The sequence below is a fragment of the Phasianus colchicus genome, chromosome 10 (genome assembly GCF_987193195.1).
Source record: "Phasianus colchicus chromosome 10, bPhaCol1.hap1.1, whole genome shotgun sequence".
Taxonomy (NCBI): domain Eukaryota; kingdom Metazoa; phylum Chordata; class Aves; order Galliformes; family Phasianidae; genus Phasianus; species Phasianus colchicus.
The window spans coordinates 4,427,819-4,443,334 of NC_143445.1; the positions used below are offsets into that span (position 1 = coordinate 4,427,819).

Sequence of the window (15,516 nt, forward strand, 5' to 3'; positions counted from 1 at the left end):
GAGAGTTGTTCCTTTTGCTCTTGTTGCAGGTACTGGCTCCATACATCACGTCTGAATTGCCCTGTTCTCTAAGTTCCAGCTCAGCCCATCTCCTTGATGCACACTCACGGCATCATGGCCAGTACTCAGGATCGCCTGAGCTTGTCTTCCTCTCCGAACTCCATCAGCAAAGCTTTCTGTGAGGATAAAGACTTTGGTAGGCTACACGATGAACGTGGGCCTACTGGAAACCACCCGTCCCCCGAGCTCATAGAGGATATGCGTGAGAAGGGCTTGCTGCAGTCAGACCTCATGGACAACATGAGCAGCCCGGTCACTGCAGCCGTGCTGACCAGCATCAGTGAGGACTCTAGGGACCAATTTGAGAACAGCGTGCTGCAGCTGCGAGAGCAGGATGAATCCGAAACGGCCATTCCTCAGGGCAACAGGAGCACTATGGATGGAGAGAGCAACAGCGGGGCGGACGATGTTAAAGTGCAGTTCAACAGATCAGGCAGTGGGAGCGGTGGGTTTCTGGAGGGACTTTTTGGCTGTCTCAGGCCTGTGTGGAACATCATAGGCAAGGCGTACTCCACGGACTACAAACTGCAGCAGCAAGGTAAGTGGGGAAACAGACCCTCATTTCTTCTGTGAAGATGAGGAAAGCAATCTGGAGCTTTTCCCAGCTTTGTGCGTGTGACTGTTTTGCCACCTACAGCCCTGTAGTAGGTTTGCAAAGAGTAATCTTGTACCTCACAGCCCGCACTTGTTGTTAGTGTCAAAGGCTGCCAGGGATGGAGTCAGAAACAATTGCATGTTCTAAACCAGGCTGTTGGACTGCTGTGACAAAGTCTGAATCTGAACCAGGTGTTTTTGTAAGTGAGGGTCAGAAGAGTTGTGACAAACATGGGGTTGTACCAACTGCTTTGTTTCTGCAGCTTCCCTGTGCCAGATGAACTTGACATAGGCATTTCTACTGCTGTGTGTGCATGAGGGTTCCAGTTGACTGCCAAATGGCAGGAGTATTTCTTCTCTGTGGGCACGTTACATTAAAAAAAAATATGTATGTACAATAAATGTAATTTGGGAGTAGGATATGTCCCAAACAATTGCGTACATTTATCCTTAGGGGCTGCTGAAAGCTTAAGAGCTGATTATGCTATGCCTTTGGTGTCCAATTTCTCCCCTGGCATAGGGGGAGGGAAGTGGCAGATGGGAAAAGAACAAGCTGTCACTGGAATTAAGGAGCTGCAATGGGTGAGGTGTCTGCTCATTGAGAATGGGAACAGCCTGACCATCACTATGGAGTGGTAGAAATCTCCTGCGTTGCTGTGGTCATGACTCAGTTTTAGTTAAATGATTTTCTTGTCTAGACAAGTTATAAGATCATTTGGTCAGAAAAGCCAGCAGTGGTTCCTAAAACCCTGGTTTGGTTGGGGAATGGTTCCTAAGGTGAGGTAAGAGCACTGTTAAGCAGCATTTTGGGTGAATCTGGCTTGAAATAAATGTAGAGCTTCTTCCAAGAGTCAGTCATTTCAGTTCTGAATCCCAAGCAGGGAAACCTCTGCAGAATTGCAGCAACCCCTGTGTGTCAGACCTGTGTGCCGAGCAGCAGTTTCTTTGCATGTGAAATCCCTTCTGCAAAATTGGCTCTAAGTTATGTCCACCTGGAGTAAGCTCAGTATGTCACACCTTGGGTCCATAAATAAAACTGGTGTGTGGTGAGGTTTAGAAGAGACAGGGGCTGGCTGCATTGTGTAGTGAGGTGCCCCATGGCATCCAGAGGGGAGTGCTACCACCCCCTTTGTGCTGCTTGGTTTGTGTGCTTGATGTGAAGTTGAAGCTTTCCAAGGAGATGACATTGTTTTGTTTATGTATCGCTATCACACTGCATCTATATTTAAAAAACAACAACACAACACGATCCAGTTTTACACCACAATTACCATTACAAGGCCTAACGTATGTGTATTGCTTTTGAATGAATATATATAATTCATTGTTTTCAGCTCCTGATTTTTCTCATTCTGTTTCGTTTGCATAGAAATGAGAAGTATGGATCTTTATGGTATTTAGAGCAAGAAACTGGTTTCTCTGTGCAATCCTTACTACTGAAAACTGCTATTTCAGATTGCACTGATGTGTGAGTGTGACACTGCAGGTTCATCTTGACCCCCAGCTCTGTGCAGTGCTTCTGCAAAGCCATGCTGCAGAGGGGCATGGCTGCTTCCAGCCATGGCAGTTCAGAGCCACAGGTCAGTGGATGCCCTGCAGCCTGTAATCACCATTGGATGCTTCTTTGGGAAGAAGCTTTGAAATATCCACGGATGTTGCAGTATGAGGATTGCTTTAGGTCTGCTGCGTGTGGCCTGTGTGGTTCAGCTGTGTCCACAAAGTCTTCATTGCCACAACAGAGATTGAAAGGATATTTTTTTTCTCTAGAGTTGTGCACTTGTCCAGAGCTCTGCTGCTAGACTGCTGCTGCCCAGGGATAAACTTGAAGCAGATTTTTTGCTAAAACTTGAGGATTTTGTCATACTCTGACATTTGTATTTAGGGCAAGAGGCCACAGCCTTAAGTTGTGCCAGGGAAGGTTGGAGGTGGTGGGATCACTGTCCCTGGAGGTGTTCAGAGCTGTGGAGATGTGGCACTGAGAGACGTGGGCATGGTGGGGTGGGCTGGGATTGGACCTGGGGATCTGAGGGCTCTTTTCCAACCTTAATGATTCAACGAATCTGTGGTTCTCTTTTCTAAATGATCTCATTCTGCTTATTGCAACCACATCTGTACTCTCCATCAGCTGCATACAAGCCCCCAATTGGTGACGGATGGCAGGAGGGCTGAGGCTGTAGTGCTCCTTGTTTGGAGCAGGGGCTGCAGGAGCACCTCTGGCCCTTGGAGCAGCAGGGAGGTGCTGGGGTGACCTTCTCTTCCCCTGGGACCTCGTTTGCAGCCTTGAACTGCTGCCTTGGGTCTGTGTCCAGATGATCTGTCCCCTGCTTTAAGGCAGTGGGGCTTTCTGCTACTTCCACTTGCTTTCTCCTGAGCTACCTGGTTACACTGTGCTGATTTTTGGTGAGCAAGGTGCCTTATGCTGTCTGCTTGTGAGTGTTACCAAGCAGAACTGCTGCTCATCCCGGTGCCAGTGCTGGCAAACATCAAAAATTCGCTTCCAATAGATGGACTGCATGGCTTGAGTTGTGCCTCCCTTGCTTCCCTTGGGTTACAGATTACCATCATTCTGCTCCAGTGGTTTTTAATCGCCTTAGAAACACAAACTCTTGCATAATTCCTACCGTTATTACACTTTATTTTATTGAACCTGTCCCACAGGTTCATTTAGGCCCAGAGAAGACTGGAACACAAACCATTCCATGCTGGTAGCACAGTGCATTGCCTCCCTGCTGCTGGAAGCCTCAGCTGATAACACTTGTTTTTGTATACCTATTTTTAATACTGACCCTTGTCAGCCTGTTGTCCTTAGAGGTTGTTCCTGGGAGCAGAGAACACATACATAACACTATATGTATGTATATATATATGTGTTTAATTGGTAGGTTTGGGTTGTAGTTGCTGCAAACCTGTATATTCTACTACATGTAGTCCAATGCTGTTCTCCACCAGCCTCAGCCTCCCTGGGAAACATCAGTGCTTGTTGTGTTATGGGAAACATGGACATGGCTGTCCCAAAATGTAACCATATTCCATGCAGTGAGAGGGTTTTTGGGGACTTTTGTCTTACTGTATTCAAAGGGAGCTTATATACAAGATGGTGACCAACTTTTTATATGGTCTGATAGTGATGGGACAAAGGGGAATGGATTTAAACTACAAGAAGGGAGATTTCTATTAGATGTTAGGAAGAAATTCTTTATCCAGAGGGCGGTGAGGTGCTGGCACCTGGAGAAGTGTGGCTGCCCCATCCCTGGAGGTGCTCAGGGCCAGGCTGGATGGGGCTCTGAGCAACCTGAGCTGGTGGGGGGGCAGCCAGCCCATGGCAGGGGTTGGGGCTGGGTGGGCTGTAAGGTCCCTTCCAACCCAACCATTCTGTGATTACAGGTAACACTGAGACCATGCGAGCTCCTGGGGCTTAGCAGTCTGCTTACCTATTGCTGCTCACAAATTAGGGTGCAGCAGAGGAGTAAGTGACAGTGCTGTGTGCTTTGTCCAGGAAAGGCAGTGTCCTTGTGTGGGAAGGAATGACTACTTCAGTATGAAGGAACAGTTTCAGTGTTGCCCATATCAATACATTGTTCACCAGCAAACACAAAACAGCAGCTGTATTTGCCACTTCTTCCAGCAACAAGGTGTCTGACAGGTAGAAATACTTGGGGACAGTGGTAGCAGTGTATTTCACACGCTGGTTTATAGTAGTGAAGCAGCACGTGCTGAGAATTGAGCTTTCCCTGCAGAGCCAAAGGGAGTTTTTGCTGTAGGTAAGCACTGGTGTAGAGATCAGTGGGCAGAGCAGGTGCTGGGCTGGCTCTCCTTCACTGTACCCTCAGCAGATGGCACTGCTGGGGCTGATTGCTGCAGGGAAGGCTGTCAGGTCAGTCCCAAGGAATCTTAGGGACATCATTCCCATCAGTGGTGCCCCTGTCCCACTGCAGCTGGATGTTGCTACCTGATGGGTCTGTGCAGGCACACCTTTCTTTTATTTCAGAAATCAGTGTGTTCGCTGTTGCTTTGGTTGCTAAATAATTCATTCTCTAAATGACAGCATTTATTGAGTTGCAGGAAATGAATTATTGCTTGCCTTTCATCTCAATGTCTGAGGGATGTTGTGGTAGTTTCAAGGTGACTCGCAGACAGCACAGCTTTATGTTCTGCTGTTCTTTAAGCAGCTTAAACAGCACTGCTGGACCATGCTGGCCACATCCAGATAACAGTGTGCAGTACCTACCAAAAGGAGCAGCCCTATGAGCTTTATGTGCTTGTCTGACAACTGCTATGCACAGTGTTGGTGCAGGAAAGACCTGTTTCTGTGAGTGGTGGTGGTTAACATGCTTTGTGTTGGGGTAGCTCTATGGGGATTGGTCTGGATTTTACAACCTGCTGCTTCTGGCTTTTTTTATTTACTATTTTTGCTCATCATCTTATTCTGGTGTCAGTTATGAACGTTGTATGTTTCTTATCACCTCTGTTTTTCAGTGGAGTCATGTAATTAATAACAGATACCATCACCCTTTAGTTTTGGAGCAGAGGAGCTGCTCCCTAACATGCCACACCATTGCCCCACTCTGCTAAGTGGCTGCTGCCTGCTTCATCTATGTGGCTTATCCAGAATTAGCTGTAAGGGAATTGAGAAGAAACAGTTTGGGGACAGCCAGAGAGGAGCTGGAGGAAAGAGCTGCTGGGGCTGAGCATCTCAGCGCTGAGAGATGCCATCTCCCACCCGTGGAAAATCCACCTCGAGATACAGTAGGGGAAGTGGAAAGTGCTGATGTGATCTTATAGCAGAATGTTTTTGTGGTCATTCTCCTTTACACTGTTCCTTTGCCTGTGCCTAGATACGTGGGAGGTCCCGTTTGAGGAGATCTCGGAGCTGCAGTGGCTGGGCAGTGGTGCACAGGGAGCCGTCTTCTTGGGCAAGTTCCGAGCTGAGGAGGTGGCCATCAAGAAAGTGAGAGACCAGAATGAAACAGATATCAAGCACCTGCGGAAACTCAAACACCCCAACATCATTGCCTTCAAGTAAGTGGTGGAGCTTGTGAGAAACGCACCAGCACTGCCTCTGTCTAGGGAAGAGCTGTGTGCATGTGTGCCCTGGGCAAATTTGTGATTCCAGAAGCCAAGTTAGGCTGGCTGTAAGGCACAATGCATGGTTATTCTTTGCCTCCTTTCTCAAATCATCTCAAAACAAAGCTATGGCCACCATCCTCACCCAGCGCTGCACTTTGCATGCAGGCTTGCAAAATGCCTATTGGGAACTCTGAAACTACAGAGGTAGGAAATTGAAGGAAACCCACTCTTGTCACCTTGTTCTGTGCAGAGTGGGGAGTTTTCCCCTCCCTGCATGATTAGGAGAGCTGTTAGCATGGCCTTGCCCTGGTGGAGTAAGCAGGTTGCTCTTCTGCCCTTCGTTGCCACCTTGAAGAGTTGCTCTGGGACTCATGCTCTCCTGATCCTCACTAGTTGTGTGTTTCCTTTGACAGGGGAGTCTGCACACAAGCCCCATGCTACTGTATTATCATGGAGTATTGTGCACACGGGCAACTCTACGAAGTCTTGAGAGCGGGGCGGAAAGTCACTCCTCGGCTGCTTGTGGATTGGTCCACTGGGATTGCTAGTGGGATGAATTATCTGCACCTTCACAAAATCATCCATCGAGACCTCAAGTCACCAAAGTAAGTCTCTAGCTATTAAACATGCCCCAGCTGTGATGTAACTGTAGGTATTTCTTCTGCCGTTAGCCTGTGACAAGACTGGGATGGTGATAGGACAAGGGGCAATGGTTCTAAACTGAGACAGGTAGGTTTAGGTTGGGTATTAGGAGGAATTTTTTCACACAGAGGGTGGTGAGGCACTGGAACAGGTTGCCCAAGGAGGCTGTGGATGCCCCATCCCTGCAGGCATTCAAGGCCAGGCTGGGTGTGGCTCTGGGCAGCCTGGGCTGCTGGTTGGTGACCTGCACATAGCAGGGGGTTGGAACTGGATGAGCATTGTGGTCTTTTTCAACCCAGGCCATTCTGTGAATACTTCAAAATGTTTTACATTCCAAGTTTGAAGAGGTAGAGCTTTACTAAAAATTGGAAATGGACCCAAATATAGGGAATTTTTGGTGCCTTGTTAACATTTAATTTTATTAAGATTGTTTTTTTTTTTTGACTTGTAGAACTTAGAGTAGTTGAGGCACAAAAAAACAACTGCCCTAAAGGAAATGAGTGCTGTCACCAGTGAAAATGCACCATGTTTTCCCTTGTACTGTGAGCATGCCCTCATCAGTTGATCCTGTTGATTAAGAAGAAATTGACTCCCAATGGCTGTTGCAGTGCAAGAGAACTTGCAAAATGCTGATTTCTTTTTTTCTTTTCTTCAGCGTTCTAGTTACGCACACGGATGCAGTTAAAATCTCAGATTTTGGTACATCTAAGGAACTCAGTGATAAAAGTACCAAAATGTCTTTTGCGGGAACTGTGGCTTGGATGGCCCCGGAGGTGATACGCAATGAGCCTGTTTCTGAAAAAGTGGATATCTGGTGAGTAGGAGAATTGTTTTAACCGAGTATCTTCACCTTCTGTTTAACCAGTTGGTTTTCCTAGTACCTATACATTCAGCACTCTTTTTCTGTCCTAAGGAATGCTCCTTTGTGGACTGCTTTCTCCATCCATCTCGTGCCCTGAACTATTACTGAACTGTGGGCTGTAGCAGAGAGAAATGACATGCAGATGTCATATTATTAACAATGCTTGAGGGAGAACTGAGCCTTAAGGCTCCTTTGGGATGACTGCACAGTTTTTGGGGTCTTCATGGGAACTGCATCTCAGTTTCTACCTTTTTGTTTCTGCATATTGAACAGAGGTAGCCAGAACAAATGCCCTTCTCCCTGTTTTACAGCCACGATAATTGTTTCAGCAGGCTACAGCAGAGCTAGCTTTTCTGGCAGATATTCTTGGGTTGTTTTGGAAAGAAAACACATCCTGTTTGTCTCCTGTCCTCCTTCTGAATCACAGGTTCCTTAGGAGGAGTGCTGCAGTACCCTCAGCTTCCTGCCTTTTAGGGTGGTTCAGGTTCAAGAATATTGTCTGGATCATCATGTCTGATGCTCTGCTGGAGACTGTGAGCACTCCTTGATTCCTTTTCCTGAGTGATCTGGAGGTGGTGCTCTTTGGTGTAAACTGAAAGGTGCCTTTGGCCCATTCCTTTTCTGTGGAAGCAGTGGGGACTGCTCAGACTGCTCCTCATCATCCATTTTTTCCCACAAAATGAGTAAAAATGATGTTAGTGAATGCTGACAACAAATGAGAACAGTTCCTAAGCAGCTTATATGTCTGTTCTCTCTCATCCTTCACAGCATGCTTAAAAAAAATAAATCTATAATCTTATCAGGAGTCTTGAAAATCCTTTGCCAGGTCTTAATCATAACAAAGCTGAAACCAGATGAGGTTTCCTGGTAGCTTTGCCCAGCCACCTGGGATCCCTGCTTTCCTGCAGCCCACAGCAAAGTTTGAGGGAAATATGCTCAAATTCTATTCTTCGATTTTTTTCTTTTCTTTTTTTCCCCTTTCTTCCATGTGATTTGAAATCCCTGGGTTTTGAAAGCATGCCAGTTTTCACAGGGAAGGCATTCCCTGACAGACAGTTATTCACCTCTTGTAATAGGAGTTCTTTCCCAGGCAGAGTTCACTTTTTTTTTTTTTCTCTTCAATCTTCCCTTTTTTCAGCAGAAATAAATACTAGATGGGATTTATGTGCATTTGATACTGACATTTATGTATGTTGCATTGGTTTCTTCATTTCTGTGTTGCAGTGATTGAAGTGATGAGTTTCAGACTCTTGAAACATCCAGGGTTACTGTGGGCAGTTGAGTACAGCAAGGGAACTTTTGGCTGGGAAAATGAAGCTAAATGACATATTAACGCAAAGCAAAACCCTACAACCTTGGCTCTCTTGCCTCTGTCTTATCAGATTTGTCTATCCTACAGAAGATGATCTGTTTGTACCAGTAAGAATAGTCAAAAGTCTCTCTTGGAAGAGCTAACTTTCCTCTTCATTTAACAAGAGTAATGTTTCATTCATACAGAAGAGTTTCTAATATTCTTTCAGGATTTTTCAAGTCCAACAATGAAATAGGACAACTAGTGCTGTTTGGTATTCAGCAACAGGCTTCCAAGCTCCAAATGTTTCTGTTGAAATGAATTCACATGGATGTTTTTCTCCTTGTTTGTTTTTTCCATCAGGTCATTTGGAGTAGTTTTGTGGGAGCTGCTTACAGGAGAGATTCCCTACAAAGATGTGGACTCCTCTGCCATCATTTGGGGAGTGGGCAGTAACAGCTTGCACCTTCCTGTTCCTTCCACCTGCCCAGATGGCTTCAAAATCCTCATGAAGCAGACCTGGTAAGAGCCTCAAACCCACACAGACCTGCAGCTCGCTCCTAGAGGTGAAACTGGTGGGAGTGTTGAGCCCAGAGCATAAGGTTCTTAAATGCTCTCAAACTTGTCACAAGAACAAGTGATAAAATTCTGGATTCTGCTTCCTTGTGGCTGCAGGCGTGAGCTCCAGAAGGACATTTGGAGTTCAGAGGAGGTGGGGAGACGTGTGTGGTTTGTGCAGGCAGGGCTCTGGCTGGCTGCAGAGTGAAAGGATTTCAGTTTATCTGAGCAATGGATACCCTTAAAGTGACTGCTTTTTGACAGAGAGGAATTCAAACTTTGTGTATGAAATCAGGATTTTCCATATGTGACATAGCTATAAGAAGAGCTTTCAGTTAGTAAGTTTCACGTTAGAGTTGAAATTCCTGATCTCAGGTTATGTATTAATGCTTAATCTATGTAATTTGGTCTTGACACAGAGTTTAAGTGATCTTCCCACTCTTCTGTGCTACACCAGCCATCCTCCCAAAGGCACAAACAGGCCAAAGCATCTATGGATCCTTTAAATGCCTTTTTACCCTCATGATCCTGAGGTGCAGCAGTTTGCAGGGTTGCAGTGTGTGTGCTGAGACTGATGCTCTGCCTAACAGTGCTTCTGCACGTGGCTGCAAGATGCAGGAGGTAGTTTGTGCTGTTTGAGCACTGTGTACATGTGTGGAAGTAGGTTTGTAGGGGAGAGGTGTCTGGAGAAGCTGTTTCTTGTCCTGTACACTGAATCTGGTTCAGTCTTGAGGCTTAAAGATACAAATGGATTTCTTTTTTAGAAGAATCTTGCAGAGATGCTCGGGGCATCACAATGCTGTGTGGGCTCAGGCACACACTGTGTCAATACATTTGGTGTTTTTAGATCCCTGCTTTGTTGTAAACTGTTACCCTGTCATTTCTATGGGATTGAATATTTCCATAGACTTTATTTGGAAAATGAAATGAAAGCTGTGTCGTCGTCTTCTTGACTAACAAATTAGGAGCAGTTTCACTTTCTATTCTATCTTTTGTTTTCCTATTTTTAAAGAGTTTTCATCTCTTTCTGTGGGATAGACCAACACAAACCAGAAAAAGAAGGAAAAACGTGTCTAGATCAATAAACTTGCATTCAAAAGACAAAACCTAAAAATGCTCCTTCACTCTAATTATATCAGAGAACTAATTCCAGTGAGAAGCATTTTCAGAAGGGCAGGTGGTCAGCAATGTTAACCTTATCTCATGGTGGGTGTTTGTCTTTTTTATTCCAGGCAGAGCAAACCCCGGAATCGTCCCTCCTTCCGACAGACACTGATGCACCTGGATATTGCATCTGCTGATGTGCTGGCTACTCCTCAGGAAACCTACTTCAAATCACAGGTAAGCAGGAAATAGCCCAGGCTGTAACTCATGAGAAGTAGATAGCTGCATGGGTTTGGTTTCAGACACTGCTCTGAGTGAAGCAAAAATCAAAATCAGTGATATCAGTTTGATTCCTGGGGAGAAGCAAAGCTGATGGGTGTTTTAAAATATTTTACCTGAACTTCCATAGACTGAGAAGCACTGACTTTGGACAGGAACTGTCTCATTCACTTCTCTCTGAGACTGCTGACCTCAGAAGCTCTGCTCCCAGCTCCAGGAGACCACAACTCTGTTGGGAGGAACTGTTTTGTGTATAGTGAAGATGAGCAGGGCAGACAGTGAGACAAAGAGCTATCACAGGGCTGTGAAGCTGTTCTGGGAACTCTTAGGGAAGATCTAAAAGCATAGGATCTGGAGATTCTTCTGAGCCCTACACAGTAAGCTATCAACTGCTCTTGGAGTGGGAATGAGAATGAAACTGAGCCTCCAGTATAGAGGATCTATGTGGTGTTGGGGTGCATGAGAGGAAGTGGATGTGTTCCTTAAAGCTGCAGGGATCAGAACTTCAGGGGTTAAAGAGAGTTATGATATCCTACTGACATTTATCTTTGTGTATAGCTTTCCAAGTTTTCAGCCATTCTGTTGAATTAAGAGGGAAGAAAATCATAGAATCATAGAATGGCCTGGTTGGAAAAGGACCATCATGATCATTTAGTTCCAGTCCCCCTGCTATGTGCAGGGTTACCAACCACCAGACCAGGCTGTCCAGAGCCACATCCAGCCTCGCCTTGTATGCTTCCAAAAAGACCATTAGGAGTTTCTTTTATTTTTACCTTTTTTTGGTAGAAAATGCAGATATATTTTAAATGTTCAAACTGGAGTACAAAGTTGAAAATATAACATGTCACTGTTGAAACTAGACTTGCTACGATGTTTTCTTTGGTGCAACCAGAGATGGTGGTGAGACGGACAGCCCGGCTGAAGTGCCTTTATACTAATGCACGAAGCCTGAGTAACAAGAAGGAGGAACTGGAAACTGTGATGCATTCTGAAAGTTATGACATTGTTGCTATCACAGAAACATGGTGGGATGACTCCCACAATTGGGATACTGCCATCGACGGCTATAGACTCTTTAGGAGAGATAGGAGAGGTAGGAAGGGTGGGGGAGTTGCTCTCTATGTCAGAGATTGGATAAACTGTGAGGAGCTCCCCATGAGAAACAGTCAAGAACAGGTTGAGAGCCTGTGGGTTAGGATTAGAGATGGGACTAATAAAGGTCAGCTGGTATTAGGGGTATACTACAGGCCACCTGACCAAGGGGAGGCTGCTGATGAGGCTTTCTTGCTCCAGATGCGTGAGGCGTCTGCCTCACGGGCTCTTGTCCTGGTGGGGGACTTCAACCATCCGGACATTTGTTGGAAAAACCACACGGCGAGCTACAAGAGCTCCAGAAGGCTCTTGGAATCCATTGATGATAGCTTTCTGGTTCAGGTATTGGACAGACCGACCAGAGGTCAAGCGTTGCTGGACCTGCTGCTCACCAACGCTGAGGAGATCATCAAAGGCGTCAAGGTTGGAGGATGCCTAGGCTCCAGCGATCATGCCCTGGTTGAGTTTGTGATCTCAAGCGATGTGGGCCTGGTAAAGAGCAGGACCAGGACGCTGAACTTTAGAAGAGCAGACTTCAAGCTACTCAATGGAATGCTGGCCAAGATCCCCTGGCGCGCTGCCCTCAAAGATAAGGACGTTGAGGAGAGCTGGCTGCTCTTCAAGGATGCCCTCCTGGCAGCACAAGAGGTCTCCATTCCCCTGATTAAGAAAGTGGGCAGGAGAGGTAGAAAACCGGCATGGCTCAGCAAGGACCTGCTAAGAGAACTGAGGGTGAAGAAAGGGGTGTACAAGCTCTGGAAACAAGGCTGTGTCACCTGGGAAGAATACAGGGATGCCGTCCGGACTTGCAGACGTGGGATCAGGAAAGCCAAGGCGCAGGCAGAACTGAACTTGGCCAGGGACGTGAAAAACAATAAGAAAACCTTCTACAGGTACATTGGCCAGAAGAGACAGGCCAAAACGGGCGTACCTACTTTGGTAAATTTAAAAGGAGAAATGGCTTCAACAGATGAAGAGAAAGCTGAGGTGCTGAATGAGTTCTTCACCTCGGTCTTCACTGGTGGCCAGGATTCTAGTCTTTTTCACGTCCCTAAGTCTTGCACCCCCATACCTCTATGTGGGGACAAAGGAGGTAAATCCCTCCCCACTGTAAGGGTTGAGCAAGTCCGAGAGTGCCTCCTTAGACTGAATGAGTATAAGTCTATGGGGCCAGATGGCGTGCATCCCAGGGTCCTGAAGGAGCTGGCTGAGGTGGTTGCTGAGCCGCTCTCCATCATATTTGAGAAGTCGTGGCTGTCAGGTGAGGTCCCGGACGATTGGAGGAAGGGTCACGTCACTCCCATTTACAAGAAGGGGAGCAGGGAGGACCCGGGTAACTACAGGCCGGTGAGTCTCACCTCCGTGCCTGGGAAGATTATGGAACAGATCCTCCTGGACAATATGCTTGATCACATAAAGAACGAGCACGTGATCCTAGATAGCCAGCATGGCTTCACCAGGGGAAGGTCATGCTTAACTAATCTTGTGGCCTTCTATGATGGAGTGACGGCATTGGTGGACGAAGGGAAGGCAACTGATGTCATTTACCTGGACCTGAGCAAGGCCTTTGACATGGTCCCCCATCACATCCTCATCTCCAAACTGGAGGGAAGTGGATTTGACGGGTGGACAACTAGATGGATAAGCAATTGGTTGAAAGGCCGCAGACAGAGGGTGGTGGTCAATGGCTCTATGTCCAGGTGGAGGCCGGTAACGAGCGGTGTCCCTCAAGGGTCTGTCTTGGGACCGGTGCTCTTTAACATCTTTATTAATGACATTGATGAGGGAATGGAGTGCACCCTCAGCAAGTTTGCTGATGACACCAAGCTGAGTGGTGCAGTCGATACGGTGAAGGGAATGGAGGCCATTCAGAGGGACCTTGACAGGCTGGAAAGCTGGGCTCGGGTGAACCTAATGAGGTTCAATAAGGCAAAGTGCAAGGTTTTGCACTTGGGCCGGAAGAACCCCAGGCACCTGTACAGGCTGGGGGGAGTTGTCCTTGAGAGCAGCTCGGCAGAGAAAGACCTAGGGGTCCTGATAGATGAGAAACTTAACATGAGCCAGCAGTGCGCTCTGGCAGCCCGGAAAGCAAATGGGATCCTGGGCTCCATCAGGAGAGGGGTGGTCAGCAGGGATAGGGAGGTGATTGTCCCTCTCTACTCTGCTCTTGTGAGGCCCCATCTGGAGTACTGTGTTCAGGTGTGGAGCCCTCAGTACAAAAAAGACATGGAGATTTTGGAAAGGGTCCAGAGGAGGGCCACGAAGATGATCAGGGGGCTGGAGCACCTCCCCTATGAGGACAGGCTGAGGGAGTTGGGTTTGTTCAGCCTGGAGAAGAGAAGGTTGCGGGGCGACCTCATTGCAGCCTTTCAATATCTGAAGGGAACTTACTCCCAGGAGGGGAGTAAACTCTTCATAAGGGCTGATAATAGCAGGACACGGGGAAATGGTTTTAAGTTAAAAGAGGGAAGATTTAGGTTGGATGTTAGGGGGAAGTTTTTTACTAGGAGGGTGGTTAGGTCCTGGAACAGGCTGCCCAGGGATGTTGTGGATGCCCCGTCCTTGGAGGTGTTCAAGACCAGGTTGGACGAGGCTCTGGGCAACCTGATCTAGTAAAGGTGTATGTTTGGTGGCCCTGCTAGGCAGGGGGGTTGGAACTACATGATCCTTGAGGTCCCCTCCAACCCAGGTCATTCTGTGATTCTGTGATTCTGTGATTCTGTGATCATAATCCTCTGTAAACACCTCAGAGTAAATTGCTTCCCTAGGCTGAATGGAGAGAAGAGGTGAAGAAGCATTTTGAGAAGATTAAAAGTGAAGGAACCTGCATCCACCGGCTAGATGAAGAATTGATTCGCCGTCGAAGAGAAGAGCTGAGGTCAGTTGATAGACTTGTTTATTGCTCACTTAACCAATCCAGCCTTCTCTCCTCCAACACCATGATCCCAGCTCCCCCAGCCTCTCCTCATGGATCGTGTGCTGCAGCCCCCAGACAGCCTTCATGCTACTCTATAACTGATTGCTGGGCTTGGTGCTCCTGGTGGTGTAAATTCAGGCAGCCTGAATTCCTCGTGAGTTCAGAAACTCACACAGTTCCTGCAGGCGCTTTGAGTAACTGTTGGATATAGAGAGAAACAGTGGGAATTGTTGCTGCTCTTGGGCTGCCTGAACAGTTTGCTTGAAGCAGGAGAGGGGCAAAGGCTTGTGTGTTTACCAGGAGATTTGTTTCTGAATTTTGGTGTTTGTGATAACAGTGCAGAGACTGATAATCTCAGTGCAGTATCAATGCACCTTGCAGTTTGCTGTGAGCTTTCTCATCCCTGACACTTCATTTGGATTATTTGTTTTCCGAGAATACAATGCAATCTATCATCCCACTGAAATTGATTGTGAAAGCTAGATCAACTTAAAAAGTAAAGCAGAATGTTTATTTAAGAAAGCAAAATGTTATCTTCTATGATACAGATTTGCAAATATGACAGAGAAATGTAGAATGCCAAGCATGTCAAGCTGAAGAAATCAAAGGAAGCCTTGTTCAACCAGCTTGCTGTAGTTGTTCATCAATGTTCCTTAGCCCTTGGAAGCTTTCAGAGGCCACGTTTTCCAGCTGTGGTTTGAGATGCATTATGCAATTGTACCGTAGCTATAAGAAATAGCTACATACTGCTTTTTATAAAATGCAAACTGATGACTTCTGTGCAAACAGGACAATTAGGGCTTGGCTGAAGCGTTTATGGATGTGAGGCATTTGAAGCTTCCCTGTTGAGGAAGTGTTGTCACTTTGTGTTTGGGACTGTTGAATACTTTCTAAATTGTATCCTAATTAATTCTTGGTATCAAGCTCATCGTTTTCATTTGCTGTTAGCTCTATATGGGGTTCACAAACAACACTATAGTGCTGGCAGATTTGACTCATAGAAGATCTTTTCCTCAGCCTTGTTTCCTTATTCTCCTGTCTTGATCTGCA

At 46.6% G+C, this 15,516-nt stretch overlaps 1 protein-coding gene across 9 annotated transcripts in view; it reads left to right on the forward strand.

Moving 5' to 3' along the window:
- MAP3K13 (mitogen-activated protein kinase kinase kinase 13) overlaps positions 1-15,516 on the forward strand; it is a 68,091-nt gene that overhangs the window by 41,385 nt on the left and 11,190 nt on the right. For all 9 annotated transcript variants that reach the window (XM_031596566.2, XM_090147044.1, XM_090147040.1 and 6 more), the window contains 7 exons: positions 30-598; positions 5,490-5,673; positions 6,135-6,326; positions 7,019-7,177; positions 8,880-9,038; positions 10,307-10,415; positions 14,318-14,427. In XM_031596566.2, coding sequence (XP_031452426.1) covers positions 97-598; positions 5,490-5,673; positions 6,135-6,326; positions 7,019-7,177; positions 8,880-9,038; positions 10,307-10,415; positions 14,318-14,427 — 1,415 coding nt within the window. In that variant the 5' untranslated portion in view covers positions 30-96. The remainder of the gene's footprint in view (positions 1-29; positions 599-5,489; positions 5,674-6,134; positions 6,327-7,018; positions 7,178-8,879; positions 9,039-10,306; positions 10,416-14,317; positions 14,428-15,516) is intronic.